Source organism: Camponotus floridanus, unplaced genomic scaffold (genome assembly GCF_003227725.1).
Source record: "Camponotus floridanus strain SB8 unplaced genomic scaffold, Cflo_v7.5 scaffold57, whole genome shotgun sequence".
Taxonomy (NCBI): domain Eukaryota; kingdom Metazoa; phylum Arthropoda; class Insecta; order Hymenoptera; family Formicidae; genus Camponotus; species Camponotus floridanus.
In genome coordinates, this window is record NW_020229736.1 from 504,004 (window position 1) to 520,376 (window position 16,373).

The 16,373-nt window shown below is 32.7% G+C and overlaps 1 protein-coding gene across 1 annotated transcript in view; it reads right to left on the reverse strand.

Annotated features, from left to right (window-relative positions):
- Positions 1-7,777: 7,777 nt before the first annotated feature.
- The window catches only part of LOC105255866 (neuroligin 4-like), a 49,236-nt gene continuing 40,640 nt past the window's right edge, over positions 7,778-16,373 (reverse strand). Inside the window, exons 2-5 of the mRNA XM_025412789.1 lie at positions 14,355-14,688; positions 13,728-13,991; positions 12,033-12,189; positions 7,778-10,592 (exon numbers count right to left, since the gene is read on the reverse strand). Coding sequence (XP_025268574.1) covers positions 10,443-10,592; positions 12,033-12,189; positions 13,728-13,991; positions 14,355-14,688 — 905 coding nt within the window. The 3' untranslated portion in view covers positions 7,778-10,442. The remainder of the gene's footprint in view (positions 10,593-12,032; positions 12,190-13,727; positions 13,992-14,354; positions 14,689-16,373) is intronic.

Sequence of the window (16,373 nt, forward strand, 5' to 3'; positions counted from 1 at the left end):
CGGCCGAAAACCGTGGTCATCCGGGAGTTCTCCGTCTCTCCTCTTGGTCCTTTTTAGCCCCAAAGCTGTTTGTCAACGTTTACATTTATCCGCCCACGATTTAAAAACTTTCGAATTTCACGCAACACCAATAAAGTGTAGGGATTTGGATTTTTTACCGGTGAGAAAGACTTCTTAAACAGAGTTCATAAGTTCTTCAAAGGCTTCCATTCTTGAAACTTGAAGATTTTTGCAAATAACACAGGTCTGCAAAAAAGGGGGCCAAAATTTTTTTTAAGATCCAATAGTGATTTTTGATGCAATAGTAATTTTGTGCTCTGAATCCGAATCTGACCGCCGAATTTGCGTAGCACGTCAGGTTTTTGAGTTATTTGTAGTTGAATAGCCCAAAAATCGTTATTTTGGCCAATTTTATGAATTTATTGTGAGTAAACCAAATTTTTTGAAATATTTCTGTCAATGGCATCGTATAGTACTCACTTTCATCTTTCGAATCCACTTTCGATTACCGCCGCACGATTTTTTTTCGCTCAGATATACAAGTCATAAGACTGGTCATGCATAAGGATCTAATAAGCTATTTTAAATCAATCGTGCCATCTCTTTATTTCACTAGGAATCAAAATTAGGATAAAAATATACATTTTTAAACCTTCTGTCACCTTTTGAAATTAAAAATGGCGCATCCATGGCGAATAGAATCACAATAAAAAGGCATAAAATTTAGAAAAATTTATCAAAATGTATAACAACTATATTAGACATTTCTTTACAATATTTTTTTGACCAACCGAACCTGACATATGTCAGTCTTTTCAAATTTCAAGATCATGGAGCTACCATATTGATGTCTATATAAATTCTCTTTAACGTAAATTTTCTTACAACGTCATACTTATATATCTCAGCGAAGAAAAATCGTGCGGTGGTAATCGACAGTGGATTTGGAAGGCGAAAGTGAGTATTATACGATACCATTGGCAGAAATATTTCAAAAAATTTGGTTTCCTCGCAATAAATTCATGAAATTGGCCAAAATAGCGATTTTTGAGCCATTCAATTACAAATTACTCAAAAACGTGACGTGCTACGCAAATTCGGCGGCAAGATTCGAATTCAGCTCACAAAATTACGTCGGAAATCACTATTGCATCTTAAAAAGAAAAACCTTGCAGGCCTGTGTAATTGCTGTACTTCTCACGAGATTTTAAGATAAAAGAACGATCTCGAACAGAATGGTTGAACGATTATTGATGACGAGGCAGGAAATCTCACGACGTTACTCGGGGAACTAATCTTTTCGGGTGACACGTTGATCCTGAGGTTGCGCGGGTCACCGTGAACGATCACATGACAATTGCTCCGTCTATGGTTGAGATCGCGCACGAAACAGCGGATTCAAGATTTTCTTGCATCATCATCACCCTCGCTTCGCGTTCTTAAGGCATAATGCAATAGCCTTTTATTGCGGTAATGCGAACATCAACCGGTAACGATCGTTGATAAAGAAATGTGCAAACGCAAGTACTAAGTCTGGAAGCATTACTGTCATCGTCATCATCAAATGAATAAAATTTATTTCTTACTAATCAGCATGCGAGGAAAAAATTGAAAATCTCAAATTATCTCAAGAAGTAGGTAGAAAAGATAGAAAACATGTTTACTCTTTAAAAAGGCATTTTAATCTTAAATGGATATTCGAGTTTATTAAAATCCTCTCGAAAATCTTGAAGTTGTTTCTTTCCGGTGATATTGGTCCTTTCGCTGTCAACAATTATCATCACATTCTTTTTAAAAAATAAATTAAATATAAGAAAAATTAAATATAAATATTATAAGAAATTAAATATATTAACAAATAAAATATATTAAAAAATTAAATATAAATTAAATAAATTAAATATTTATAATTATTTAATTAATAATAGCTGATCCGCTTTCATATGTAACATTATGTATAGCTTGAAGAGGAAATAAAAAATTCAGAAGTCGAAAACAATAGATGACATACTAGGACCATAACAACTGAAAAGTATTATAGAAAATTGTAACGTGATTTATTGATGAATCTTGTATTTCAAGATCCTCAGTATTCCTTTCTCCAATTTAAGCAGATAATAATAATTGAAATGACAAGTGATATGCGGAAACTTCTCATGACAGGTGAGTTTAATATTGCCTTTCCAGGACAAAATGATGAAAGAGATATGAATGGGATCGCTAATTCCATGACTTTCCACAGACCTCCGATGGATTGCTACTGTTTGCAGCGATATCGGCAGCGAGGTCTGAGATCTTCCCTCAACGAAGGGCCTTGTATTATGGTAAACGAGACATCGGTGGTAGGCTGCCAGTTAGGAATGCCCTTGCTCTACGAACATCATTCTCTTCCTCTCAATCCCTTCCTTTCCTCCTACTCCTTACGCTCTTCTTCGTAACCGCTGTTCGAAGCAACAGCTCCGTCGCGTTCATTTCCTATCGTGGAACCCCTAATGAAAGTTCTTCTCCCAACCACTAGATTAACACCCACGTGACACTTAATAAGGGGCACGACACAGCCTATGAGGATAAAAATACATACTTCAAGTTTAGTTTTTTCTTCATAATTATTATTTAGTTATTTTCACATAATTATTTATAATTATTTATATTAAATTATAATTATTTTAATAATTATTATAATTACGATTATAATTATTGTACAATTTTGTGTGGGAATCCAATTTTTAATTATTCCAGATTAATTTTTATTATTATAATTTTTATTAATAATTATTATTTTAATAATTTATATTAATAATTATATTAATAATTATTTATTAATAATTTTTATTTATAATTTTTATTAATTTTTATTATAATGTTTATTAATTTTTATTATTCCAGACTATTTTACAAGCAAAATATTTCTTAAACAATTCATTAATTTCAAGTAACTTAGTTCTTGAACGATTCAATAATTTCGATGATTTTTTTTTAAAAACAACTTCCGGTTGATGCGAATTCAAAAAATTCCAAGCTGGAATAAATAGGGATGAGAAAAGTTTTAGAAATTTTCCCAAAATTTTTGAGTGAAGATATTAGGGAGAGGAGAAGAATTGAAGCGCGAATTATTACAAGGAATAAGATCCATACAAGGTACAATTCGCAAGACGTTCGTGACGTGGTTTAACGCTGTTAATCCCGCTCGACGTTAATTCCGCGTGACAACTTGCGACGCGTAGCGCTCGTTATAGCGAGCTGACTATCTCTTAAAGGGACACATGATGATAATTCAATTACGGTCGGGTACACACGTTGAATAGCTCGTGCGCATGAATATTGGTTTCACGTGCGGAGCGCGGGCACGGGACGACACATGCTCTATATTTACCTTAATGGATAACGAATGCGAGTGACGTAAAAGAACGCCCCGGGAGCGACGTTTAAGGCGATCCGCTAAGATTGATGTAACAGATGCTCGGATAAGTCGAACGCGTGTGTCCGCGCACATCATCGACTGTTCCACTGAGATCCTCGTGAAAAATTCCTCTGACATTCGCGAATCCGCATCGGAATCAATGATTCCTTTATAAAAATTTTTTATGCGGAAAGAAGATGAAAATTTTCCAGGCTGGAATATACAAGTTTAATAAGATAAGAAAATTTTATATATAATATATAATTTTCTCATCTTATTAAATAATATATAATTATATAATATATAATATATAATATATAATATATAATTTTAATATATAATATATAATATTAAATATATATAATATATAATATATAATTTTAGATATATAAAATTTATAAATTAAGATTCTCCATTAAAGAGAATCATGAATTTTGAATTTGAAACGTCAAGCAATTTTTCTTCCATGATTTATCAATAAAATAATAAGAAATATAAGAGATTGACTAAAACATTGAATTTTTCACATCTTCGTAAAGAGATGAGAAGATTGAATAAATACAAATCTTAGTAACTTTGCTCTACACGATTAATTGTGATGATTCTTTTTCAGATAATTACGAAAATGTGGCAGATTTATTGCCTGGAATATGTGAGCACACACATATCAAATATTTTTGCACTACATTTAATTAAAAAAGATAACCAATAAAGCAAATATTATTTTAAATATTATTTTCTGAGCGTTATATGGGCGGATTGCATTCATTAAAATACAAACGTTTCTGCATATTAACGAGCAGATATCATATCAAGTTACCTATTTTGTCCGATAATATCGTTACAAATTAATTTGCATTTTGCGTCGCAGACGTGTACCGCATAAAAATTCATCTGCATCATTAATATCATAAACTATAAAATTTTAACGCAGTTGCACGAATTGCTTTGGCTTCAATAAAATAACGCTTCATTATTTTTATTTAAATAATTGTACTTAATTAATTAATGCTTGTTAAGTTTTCAGCGCATTCTAGAAAAAAGTTTTAAATTTTCGTTTCGTTTTTTAGAAACATTTCATTTCGAAGGGTTTATAGAATTCTGGAGATAAATTCTCACACATGTTCATACATCAAGATTTTATTTTATGTACTAAAATAAATGACAAAGATTTTCGCGTGCGTACTCGACGGGCGCGCTTGTTATTTATTTTATAATATATACACGTACTCTTTAGCTGGGCGAGAGCGAGAAGCTGTTTTTGCGACACCGGAATATGAAATTATTCTCACCCCAATAATCGCGCCGGCCTCACATTTTGATAATAATAATATTTAATCAAAACAAATTATATTTAAATATATATATAAAATTATCTACTTTTAAAAAACACGTAAATTTCATGTAAAATACGATTACTTAAACGTATAATAGAAGTTTATTATTACCTTTTTTCGTGATGCTGATTAATTATCTCCATAAATTATTATTTGCATCAATGAGGATCTGTCAGCAAGGATCATGTAATTTGACAGCTCGAATATTCAAAGAGTTAATAATATGTAAATAAGTTTATTCATTTGATGCGAGTTTAATATAATATATATACTGTTTTTACTGTTTTTTTTTACTGTTTTTACTGTTGCTTCAATTATTGATGCAATAAATAATATAAAAATTATTCAAATAAAAGTATATAAAAAATCTAGTAAATTAAGATGTCATTTAAGTGAAAGAATTATGATTCATAACGAGCAATCGAAAATAAAATAAAATAAATTAGCATGTAAATAAGAACTTGAAAGTTTAAAAATAAAAGAAATATTATGTTGAAAAATGACTTTTTAAAAGATTTTAAAAAATAATTTTTTAAAACATAATCTTTTCGTAGATTTTATTTAATTAAATAAAAATGATTTTAAAATGTTACTTATTAAAAAGTTGTTGTAATAAATTTTTTTATGCTTATATATTTAAATAAATTATATAGATATATAATAAAAACAATAAATAATTCAAATAATATATATATATATATATATATATGAGTAAAATATATGAATATGTCATAGATGTTCGTATTAAACAAAAAATGTTCGTATTAAACAAAAAAATACATGTACAAGAAAATTGAAAATAATTTATAATAATTATTAATTATAAGATTTTATGACAACAAATTATTTAATTATTACAAATTATTTAATTATTTACTACAAATTTATTACTACAAATTATTTAATTATTTAAAATCTTTCTTAAATAGATTATTGGAATATACAATAAACATTGTTGTTTTTTATAAACTGAATTATATATTAGATTAGGATAAAATTTAAATTACTTGTTAAATTGCAATAGTTAATTTACAATTTTGTATAATTTTAAGTTAAATTATATGAAATTGCTTTTTCTATAATGTTTTTAATATAAATATATTTTCTACTCAATTTTTTAGTATTTTTGATATATCGCATATGGATAATTCGGAATTTCAACTTTCCATCTTCCGATTTAGAACTTTAAACGTATATCTGCTAAAGGTGAGGCAACTATTGCGGTCTTTACCTAAAGAATATTTCGAGAAACATATTATCCATCTGGTTAGGACACATCGACAGTCGGTATGAGGGAAACGTCCTTAGTAATGCAAGATACTTTCTCAGGACACGATAAAAATATCAAACAAGAATGATAATTTCTTTTATAATTTTTTACATATATAATTTGTTAGAGATATAATTTTTTTAGATTTATAATTTTTTAGAGAATTTATAATTAAAGAAACTATATATCCAAAATGTTTTAGAAATTTAGAAATTTTGAGAAGAATCGCATAAGCTGGATAAAAATTTGAAGATTGAAAAAAACTTAAAAAAAAGAATCTAAAAAAAATATTCTTAATTTTAAGCTCTTCATTCTTATTCCTCTTAAGATAATATTCAGAGATTAAGAAATATTATAGACATGCTAATAAAGTGGATCAGAGATTAAGAAATATTATAGACATGCTAAGTAGCTAATAAAGAGGATCAGAAACACACAAATCAAAGTTTCCATGTATATCGTTATATATTTACAATTTGACAACAAAAACGTTAAACATAACAGGTAGCCTCGCCCTCGGCCGGAAAGTATAATCGAGGTATCGTTCTAGGAGAGCGCGAGGCCAGCTAAAGGTCTCACATAAATATAATAATATCCGTCATAATAATTTATTACAATTGTGTAATATGTGTGTATAATATATATATATATATTTATAATATGTTATATTTAAATTTCTTAAACATCTTTTCTTAACTCTCTCCAGCATATTTTTCTTCTCGTTTTCTCTCTCTCTTTCTCTCTCTTCTCTCTTTCTCTCTCTTCTCTCCTCTCTCTTTTTCTCTCCTCGCCTCTTTTATCACTATTACAAACTTTGCCTCTTAATCTTTAATTATATTCGGATTGTCCCGTACTTGATGATGATATCATACAACGCCCACGCGTATTTAGCTTACGTTTGTGAATCTTGCTAAAAATTTTGCGGCGAGACGACGTCGTGCTTCGTCGCTTTTTCATCTTTTTCTTTGTCTCTTTTTTTCACCGAATTTCCATATTTCCAAATTTCATATCTTGGACGCATCTGGATCGGTTCGCCGTATGTTACGTCTGCGTATTTTATTTTTTTTTTTTTTACATCCTTTCCTCATCCTCACTTTATAAGCAGGAGTTTCTGCCGCCAATTTGAGATTTTTCAGCTGTACGAGCTACGATTTGTTTAATTACAAAAGTACAAGATCCCTCTAGGACGGTAAGAATCCTTTAATTACGAGGATCCAAGGATTCAAGGAGTTAACTTAAGCCACTTTGTGGCCGCGATCGGCGTTTTTTTGCGCGGAAAGCAAGCAAGATGCGCCCTTTTCGTGTCGCGTTTAGCAAAGAGATATTGCATATGTATGTACAAAAAATTCGACTTCCTTTCCTTTATCGATCTATCGATAAGTCGTTCCTTTCGAAAAGGATCTTGATGATACTCGACTTGTCGATTTTTCGAAAACTTACTAATTTCGTGCAAAAAGGTTCGTGAGATAATGAAAGAAAAGATGTTGTCCAATCGGTAGAATCAACTTTTCGAACAATATTATTTTCGACAATTACATAATGCATTTTAAGAGAATGCCAAAGTCTTGTTTTACCAATAAAATGTTATATTTCATTTTTGTCTGAAATCTTTTTATTAGTTGCACAAAATAATAAATGTTTCTCCACAATTAAAGTACATACAGAAACAAAGCGGGAACCTTCTGATTTTATATAAAAAATTAAAAAAAAGATTGAAAAATCGTAAAAATCATAACAATATTTGATTAATATAAAAGTTTTGCAGTTTGTATGCACAAAATAAGATGAGTTTCCGCTAGAGATTGTATGAAGGAATTTAAATAAACTCATTTCTAAAAGTTCATTTATATTTCTTCATACAATTTACAATACAAAGCAAATATTGTTACGATTTGATCCCAGAAGCCGATAAAAAACTATAATTTTTTAATTTTTTCTTAATTTTTAACATAAAATCAGGAGGTTCCCGCTTTGTTTCTGTATGCACATACTTTAATCGTGGAGAAGCATTTATTATTCTGTGCAATTAATAAAATGATTTCGGAAAAAAATGATACATGACATTTTATCGATAAAACAAGACTCCATCTCCTTAATCAATCCGTTAATTCGCTTCCGCAAAATCATTTCGGGCGATTGTTTTATAAAAGATGAGAAGAACTGCAGCTCGTGAGCTCCTTATAACTTCGGTAGTCTTGTGGCAGTGTATTACGCTTAACAGATTTACGTTAGTCTTTATTTTACACCTATATATATGTATATATTTATACAAAAAAGAAAAGAGAGAGACAATCTCATATCACGTGTGGGTGTCCGATGGAATTTGAACTTTGAAGAATCGACACCCCACGATTCCACGGATAGCTTCGGAGATTTTTTTTTTTTCGCGAGTAGTATACCTGCATACGTGTAATAATCGGTTTTGTAAAATTTTACGAATTTCAAAGCAGTTCGAATTTGGTGCGTATTTAAGTATAAAAAGATATGTCGAAACCATATAATAAGGAAACGATAGAGGGATAGATTTATGACGATGGCTTAAAACTGCGCTCGGTCACCTCTTATATATGTATATGTATATATATAAAACACATATGCGTGGATACGCGTACATGGAGAGGGTACGAAGATCATTCTATGTGCGCATCGTGTATCGTAATTCATATGTGCAATACATACGTTCGCGATGGGGCTACTTGCGCGGCAAGTAACATTAATTAGGGCAACGATAATGAGCGAGATGTTGCTTGTCGACATCGGTCTCTTCTTTCGCGCATTAATCAGTTAATCTCGATTCCTATGGCTGAGAGCAATTTGAGGAGCTACTTGAGACGCGAACGGACGAGGACAATTTTAATATCAATCAAACTTGATAAGAAAATAGTAAAAAAATCACACAAAGGCTGAAGATTCCGAAAGTTTCGAAAATTCAGCATCTCGTCGATAAGCAAGCTCGCTCATTAAGATTTCAGGAAATACCACCCTTCTACATTCATTCTCTTATTCATATGACGTCACGCGTGGATATCGACACATGAACCAAGGAGGAAAAAGGAATATGGGATTAATAAACGATACGCGGATACAAGTCTTCTTACAAAGTAGCAAACTCTTTGGCGCGTCCTTATATATTATATATAAATTCACGTTATGTACAAGGAACATCTAACATCGTAATGTGGCTAGTATGTCTTTTTTTACATGTGTCTTCATCGCCGTCGAGATTCACATATTGAGCCATCCGTTACGCTTTTCCCCTCCTTTAACGACTAGAGATTCATTTCATTATCGACTAATAAGCGAAATGCATCGCATCGTTTGATTCCTTCGCGCAAAATTTGATTAAAGCCTCGATTCATCCAAGACGACCCTCTATTCTTGATGTTCCAGCTCGTAAGTGTTCATCGATGTCTACCGGCCATCACGGAATCTCAAGCGAGGCGCCGTATCCTTACATAACCTAACCTCTCCTCGTTTATCGCAGTTCCATAAATGATTATTAAGATTGAAGCCCGGACAGCACACATGTCCAAAAGACATCTAAAAGATGACTTAAAGACGTCTAAAAGATGACTTAAAGACGTCTTAAAGTCCTCTAGACATCTTTAAGACATCTTTTGGCCTTTTCGTGCTGTCTGGGAGCCTTCCCCTTCGTTAGCTCTTCCAGACATTTCCCGTAAACTGCATATTCTCTCTTATTAATTACTTTGATTGTGTAAAATTATAATTTTAGTAAATTCGAATTTTTAAGAATCTATTTGTCCTGTAGAAATGCACCCTCTAAGTTTTATACAGCGAACCCTCGTGTCGCGCGAATGAAGAGGCAATAGGTGCTTCTATAACGCGATAAAAAAAAAGGAGAAAAAATTGTAACAGCCCTCGTATAACGCGGTAAATCATCCCCCGATATAACGCGGCGGATAATGTACAAATTTCGTGAAAAATTTCCTCCCTCCCTCTCGACAAACGACGTACCTTCAAACTTTGTACAGCCCACGAGAGTCGGAGAATCGTACCCCCCCCCCCCCGCGTTATACGGGGTATATTTTATACGTATGTATTTTCTAATCCGATAAGAGATTTTATAAGAGTTGCAAGACAGATTAAAAGTCTACGTATTTAATTTCCACCCTTTCGCACTTCTAGATTTCGTAAGCATTCTCTCTCTCTCTCTCTCTCTCTCCCTTTCTCGTGCTCGGTAGACGCAAATCTTGGCTCGACCACCCCCCCCTCCAGCGGTGAGGAATCTCTCCCCCCAGCACCCCCCTCCGTTCGTCCGCAGCTCACGTTCCCCGGGATATCCTGCGTCGACCCATCGAAGAGTTGGCGGCTACTTTAGGGCCACCAGCCGACAGGTTCGCGGCGAATCTGCCTAGAGTAAGGTCGACGCCGTGAGAACATCTGGGACGACTGGCTTCGGAGGGGGGTCCAAGCATCACACTCGCATCTCGCTCATCGTCGCCTGCGACACGCGACTCGAGACGGTCGCGCTCTGCAAAAGGGGTTGGTTCTCCGGCGGGCTCTTCGCCCTGGGTGGCGGCGGAGCCCGAGGAACCGTCAAGTGTATGGATCCGTTCGGAGGGCCCTGGAAAAGAAACGCACGATAGAGGGAGAATCGTTATCTCTCGGTGATTCTTTTTTTTTTCTTTTCTTCTTAAGCAGATTCTTCGATAAAACCACGGAAAAGTATGCAAAATGAAAAATATCTTTGACTTGCGTATGAAATATTTACAACCGACAGCGCTTCCCTTTTTTCAGGTGAAGAGGAAGTTTGATCTCTTTCGCACAGAATTTCAATTCGCATAATTCCGTTAAGGAAACTTTCCGGGAGATCCAAAGCGGTCAGATATAATATACGCGAAGCGGAAGAGCGGCGCGGCCCACACTTTACGATCATAATTTCGATTACCTTGTGCCTTACTCAGGTATTAAATCTCTGAGCTGGGGAAAGTTTGAAAGACTTTGCAATGAACTTTATTAGAGAAACAATATTACGTGTACGTCGAAAATTTTTATTAAAGAAAGATGAGATTTATTGTTTTCTCACGTATATTACGCATTTTTCGTGCATATAATCAATATTTATGACGTAAAGATGGAAGAAGAAAAAGATTTAAAGCAACAGATAGCATTTTTCGAAAATTTAATCGCACCCTTTACTTTATTACTTATTTGCGATTTTTAATGTAACAAAGGAAATATGAAAAAATAATTATAATATAATTCTAATAATATTAATAATTATATATACAGGGTGTCCCAGACCCGTACATCCCTTTTAAAATGAAAATAAATGACTTTTATCAAAAATCGCGAACAATTAGGTTTTAAGTAAATCGGGTACGCTGTATCAAATGGTGATATTTTTATTCCTAACTATTCCTTCCTAACTTTTGATTCCGATCGGAAATACGCCATCCGGATCGGTAGTTGAATTTTTTTCAGGGGAACATGATACTTTTTATTACAGATTCGAATTGTACGTGAAAAAATAAGAAACTTTTGTATCAAACGTTTTTTCTGAAAGTGCCTCTGTCAATCTTAACATTTGAAGTTCATTATTTCATCACAGTTACTTTCAAGGTCAATTTTAAAATTGACAGAGGCACTTTTAGAAAAAATGTTTGATACAAAAGTTTCTTATTTTTTCACGTACAATTCGAATCTGTAATAAAAAGTATCATGTTCCCCTAAAAAAATTCAACTTCCTATCCGGATGGCGTGTTTCCGACCGGAATCAAAAATTGAAAATATCACCATTTGATAGAATATACTCGATTTACTTAAAAATTGTTCGCGATTTTTGATAAAAGCCATTTATTTTTATTTTAAAAGGGGTGTACGGATGGTCTGGGACACCTTGTATATTAATATTATTATTATTATATATTATAATTATTATTATATAATTTATAATAATTATACAACATTATTTTTATATAATAATTATATAATATTATTATTATACAATAATTATATATATTTTCTTTATTGCAGGACAAAAATTTAAAAATTTAAAACTTACTTGAGTTTGCGTGTTCATGTCTTGAATAACTGATGCTCGGGGAAGAGTGGCATGTTGCTGCTGATGTTTCTGATAATGATGTTGATGAGGCAGTGTGTGAGTTCCTTGCCCTTGGAAAGGAGCGCCAGGATCATTAGGAGGTCCTTTCATTACATTCCTGCAATATTAGAAATATATATCTATCTATAGATTAGATAAAAGTCATGTGGTCGATGATGTGAATGTTAGTGAGTTCGATGACAGTTGACCGACAGTTTGATGTGTATAAATATATAGCGCACTGAGAAAAATCGTTTGATTGCACCAATAAGACGTATATGATTGAAGGCATTTTGGTTAAATCAAATAAGAATTTCTAGTTCATCATGATAAGACTCGATTTTTTATAACTAGAACGTTTAATAGATTTTATTATAAGGATTTGGTTAGTATTTTCTGGTCGGATCTATAAAATTTCTTGTTACATTAATTTCTCTGCTTGCCCCTCTTAACTCGTATTCAATATTTGCAATAAAATGTATATAAAGAACTAGTATTAACATTCAATCCAAAGTATATTTTTTTTCTTTTATGAGCAGTAATGCCAGAAAGAAGACGCTAGCTCTCTGATTGTGTGTGTTTGAGCTGCATCCTCTTCTTGCATCACTGTTTATCAGTTTAATTTCTAACAAACTGAATTTAAAATAATTTATTCAATAATCTGGATTGAATTTATCCAATAATCTTGTCGGAATTCAGAATATTAAACAGACTTTTGAGACGATGGAAAACATTTTAGACGACTTGGTGCTGGCGAGTTTAATATTATTAACTAGAAAATTTGGTAAATTTAACAGGAACACGGTAAAAAACATTTTGTATTTCTGTTAAAATTTTCTCGTGTAAAAATTTTTGTGTTAAATTTTTAACATACTCTTATGTTAATATAACATATTATCATTGCGTTATTTTGACATTTTTGCATTGAGTTAATATTCACCGTTTCTAAGAATTAAAACAACACAATTAATATGTAAACGCACGAATTTTTGGTGAAATATGTTATATGTTAAAATGAAACAGATAAGTTGTGTTATTTTTCTCTCTATAACAGTTTCCACATGTTAAATCGACATACCTCTTCTATTATTTATCATAAAAATGTAAGAATACCATTTTCTTTTAATTAAATTTAACATTATAAATATGCTAATTTAACATAAACTTTATTTCCAGATAAAGTTTAAGTGTTACACTTTTGTGTTAATTTTTAAACATATTACTTGTGTTATTTATTTACATACTTGTCTTCTGTTAAATTAACATTAAAATTAGAGTGGATAAATTGGGACATGTGAAATATGTTAAATTTAACACCAAATTTTTTACTGTGAAGAAATTAATTTGAATTGAATTTATCCAATAATCGTGTTGGAATTCAGAATATTAAACATACTTTTGAGATTAGATGGCAAAAATTTTAGACGACTTGGTGCTGGCGAGTTTAGTATTATTAACCAGAAAATTTAGTAAATTGAACAGGAAGAAATTAATCAGATTCATCTGATAATTCCTACAAGAATTCTGATTCGTCCATTTTCCAACAGACATACCGGTTGAATCTACCAGAATGCTAATTAATGTGTACCATGAATTCTAATTAATGCAATCAGATTTTTTTCTCAGTGCGAATAAATATGAATAATGATTCGGTACCTTCTTAACATTTCATTCTCAACGTCAACAATCACTTGGCCCCCACCGGCGTAATGGGAATGCGGGGGCGGCGGTTGTTTTAGCTCGGTGAAACCGCGGGGACCGCATTGTTGATTCAACATTTGTTGCTGCTGAAGGCTCTTCACCTCGAGCCGCGTTTTGTCTCTCTGATAATAGACGCCCGCAAATATCAGGACGTTCAGGATCAGCAGGCTGCAGCCGATCGCGATTGTCACGCTCAGAGCCGTCGAATACGCCGCGTAGCTAAATAGATAAGGAATTTTTCAATCGATATATCTCTCACTATCATTGAATAAAATTCTCTCCCATTTCTTTCTCTTAGGAAGATAAAATTTGCGATGTAATTAAACTTGAATTTTAAAGTGAAATTACATTTTTTTCTGTCAAAGTGACGTCGGTAACGAGTCTTTTCAGGAACTATCGAGACGGTTGCAACTTTTATGAAATTTCCCCGATCGAACCTTGAACCGTCTCATCTCTCGTGCCAATTTCTCATGAGTAAAATTCCATTAAATTAATACAGACCTCCGAACAGACGCTTATACAGCCGAAACTGCTACGTGTAAACTTGGAGCAAACTTGATTATGTTCAAGAAGGATAATTACCCAGCTGCGTCCAGGCTGGCCAAGGTGTCGGTGCTGGCGTTATGAACGTTCTGGAGATTGGTGCCCGGGATGAGGCTGACGCACGTCGTGATGCTGTAATCCGTCGTGGTCGGCGGATCCGTGCTGAGGTTCTTCCTCTTGAATTCCTCGCTGATCCTGCTGAGAGGATCCGGTCTCACGGAGCCGTCGTACAGGCTGGGATCGCTGTGGCCGCGGAACAAGTTATGTCTGGAATCGACATCCTCCATCCCGGCACGATGAAGCTCCGGGACGAGGCGCAGCCAGACCGACAGCTGATGCGCCCTGTAGTGATTTTTCATCTTCGGCTTCATTCCTGCAACAGCCATCGTCCGGTTTCACATGTACTATGTATGTATGCGGAGTCAAAGAATTTCCATTTTTATTTATCCGGGACATTTCCTCCGAGGGAAGGAATGGAGGAAAAGAGAGAGAGGAAAGCTCTCATCTCAGGAAACAAAGATTGACATATTAAGCGATAAATAATAAATGATATTCTTATAAATCTTACTCTTTAACTATACATTTTGGCAAAGGTATAATACACTTATTAATTAAATATTCATAACTATGAATAAAAAATATATATATATTTTTTAGAAAAAATATAATGCGTTTATTATTATATGTATATTTAATATGCATATAATTAGGCATGTACACCCATCCTTTTTTATAAATATGTAGTGAATAAAAGGATTGAAATTCGAGTGAAATGATGCATCAGTGACAAGCTGAATATCGCAAGTAATCCGACGAAGAGTCTCGAATTTTGCACAGTAATCTATTTCCGATGGCTCTGGATGCAGCTGCAGCTCCACAATTGATCTTGTTACAATGCAACAGGGCATGGAACTGGCTCGGCGTTACCAAATTGTATTTTATAGCTGCAGAAATTTTTGAGAAAGAACGGATTTTTTCTTCAAAAGTTTCCTCCGAAATTTATCACAAATTATTCGTATAAAAGATGTCCTGATTTAATTCCAAATTTCCAAACAACCCTAATTCATATACATGCATGTAAATTGGATATCTAATTATTTTTCCTTCTTTTATCATTCATGAATTATTCCATTGACTTGTTCGTGGAACTTGGTAAACTTATTTTAGAATTTGGGATTTGCTGATGCGTTCTCATGAACGGCCAAAGGAATATTCTCGGCTTGCTGGGGCCAGAGGATCTCATACAGTTTATTTGCTTACGCATATGTGTTTGTATGTGTGTGTGTGTGTGTGTGTGTGTGTGTGTGTATATTTCGCTGATTCCAGCGTTGCGCTTGTTTTGCTGTTCCATCGTAAGAGACGCAAAACTCCCTGAAGCGCGCCGAATCCTGCGCGGAAGTCCTCAAAGGAATCCGCTTTGATTCACGGTTCGCGGCAGCTCGTTTAATATTCGCGAATCCTTTGAAAAGGATACGGACCTTACACTGTGTATCGTGCGCGACTCGTTCGATTACGGAACATGGAAATGTGTGGGATAACATTCTACCAATGAGCGAGAAATTCGCCCGGCCACTTTTATGCGTCCTTCGCACACTTTTAGATACGACACATGCAAATAGCTGCTAGAACAGTTGCGTGTTATTAAGTTAAGAATTAACAAAATTATGAAAATATATTAGCAATTTTTATAATCAAAATATATTCATTCGATTAACAACATATATGTATATAAAATATAAAAATAAAATATATAAAATATATATATAAATGTATAAAATATATAAAAATATAAAAAAATATATAAAATATATAAATATAAAAATATAAAAATATATAAAATATATAAATATAAAAATATATAAATATAAGATATATAAAAATATATAAATATAAAAAATATGTAAAAAATATATAATGTATATAAAATATATTTAAAATATATAATTATAAATATATATATTTATGTCAAGTTATGCACATCATTAGAAATATGTTAATTTTTATTTATATTATTTTGACATTTTCTAATTATTAAAAATTGTTGTTTAAATTTTTTTA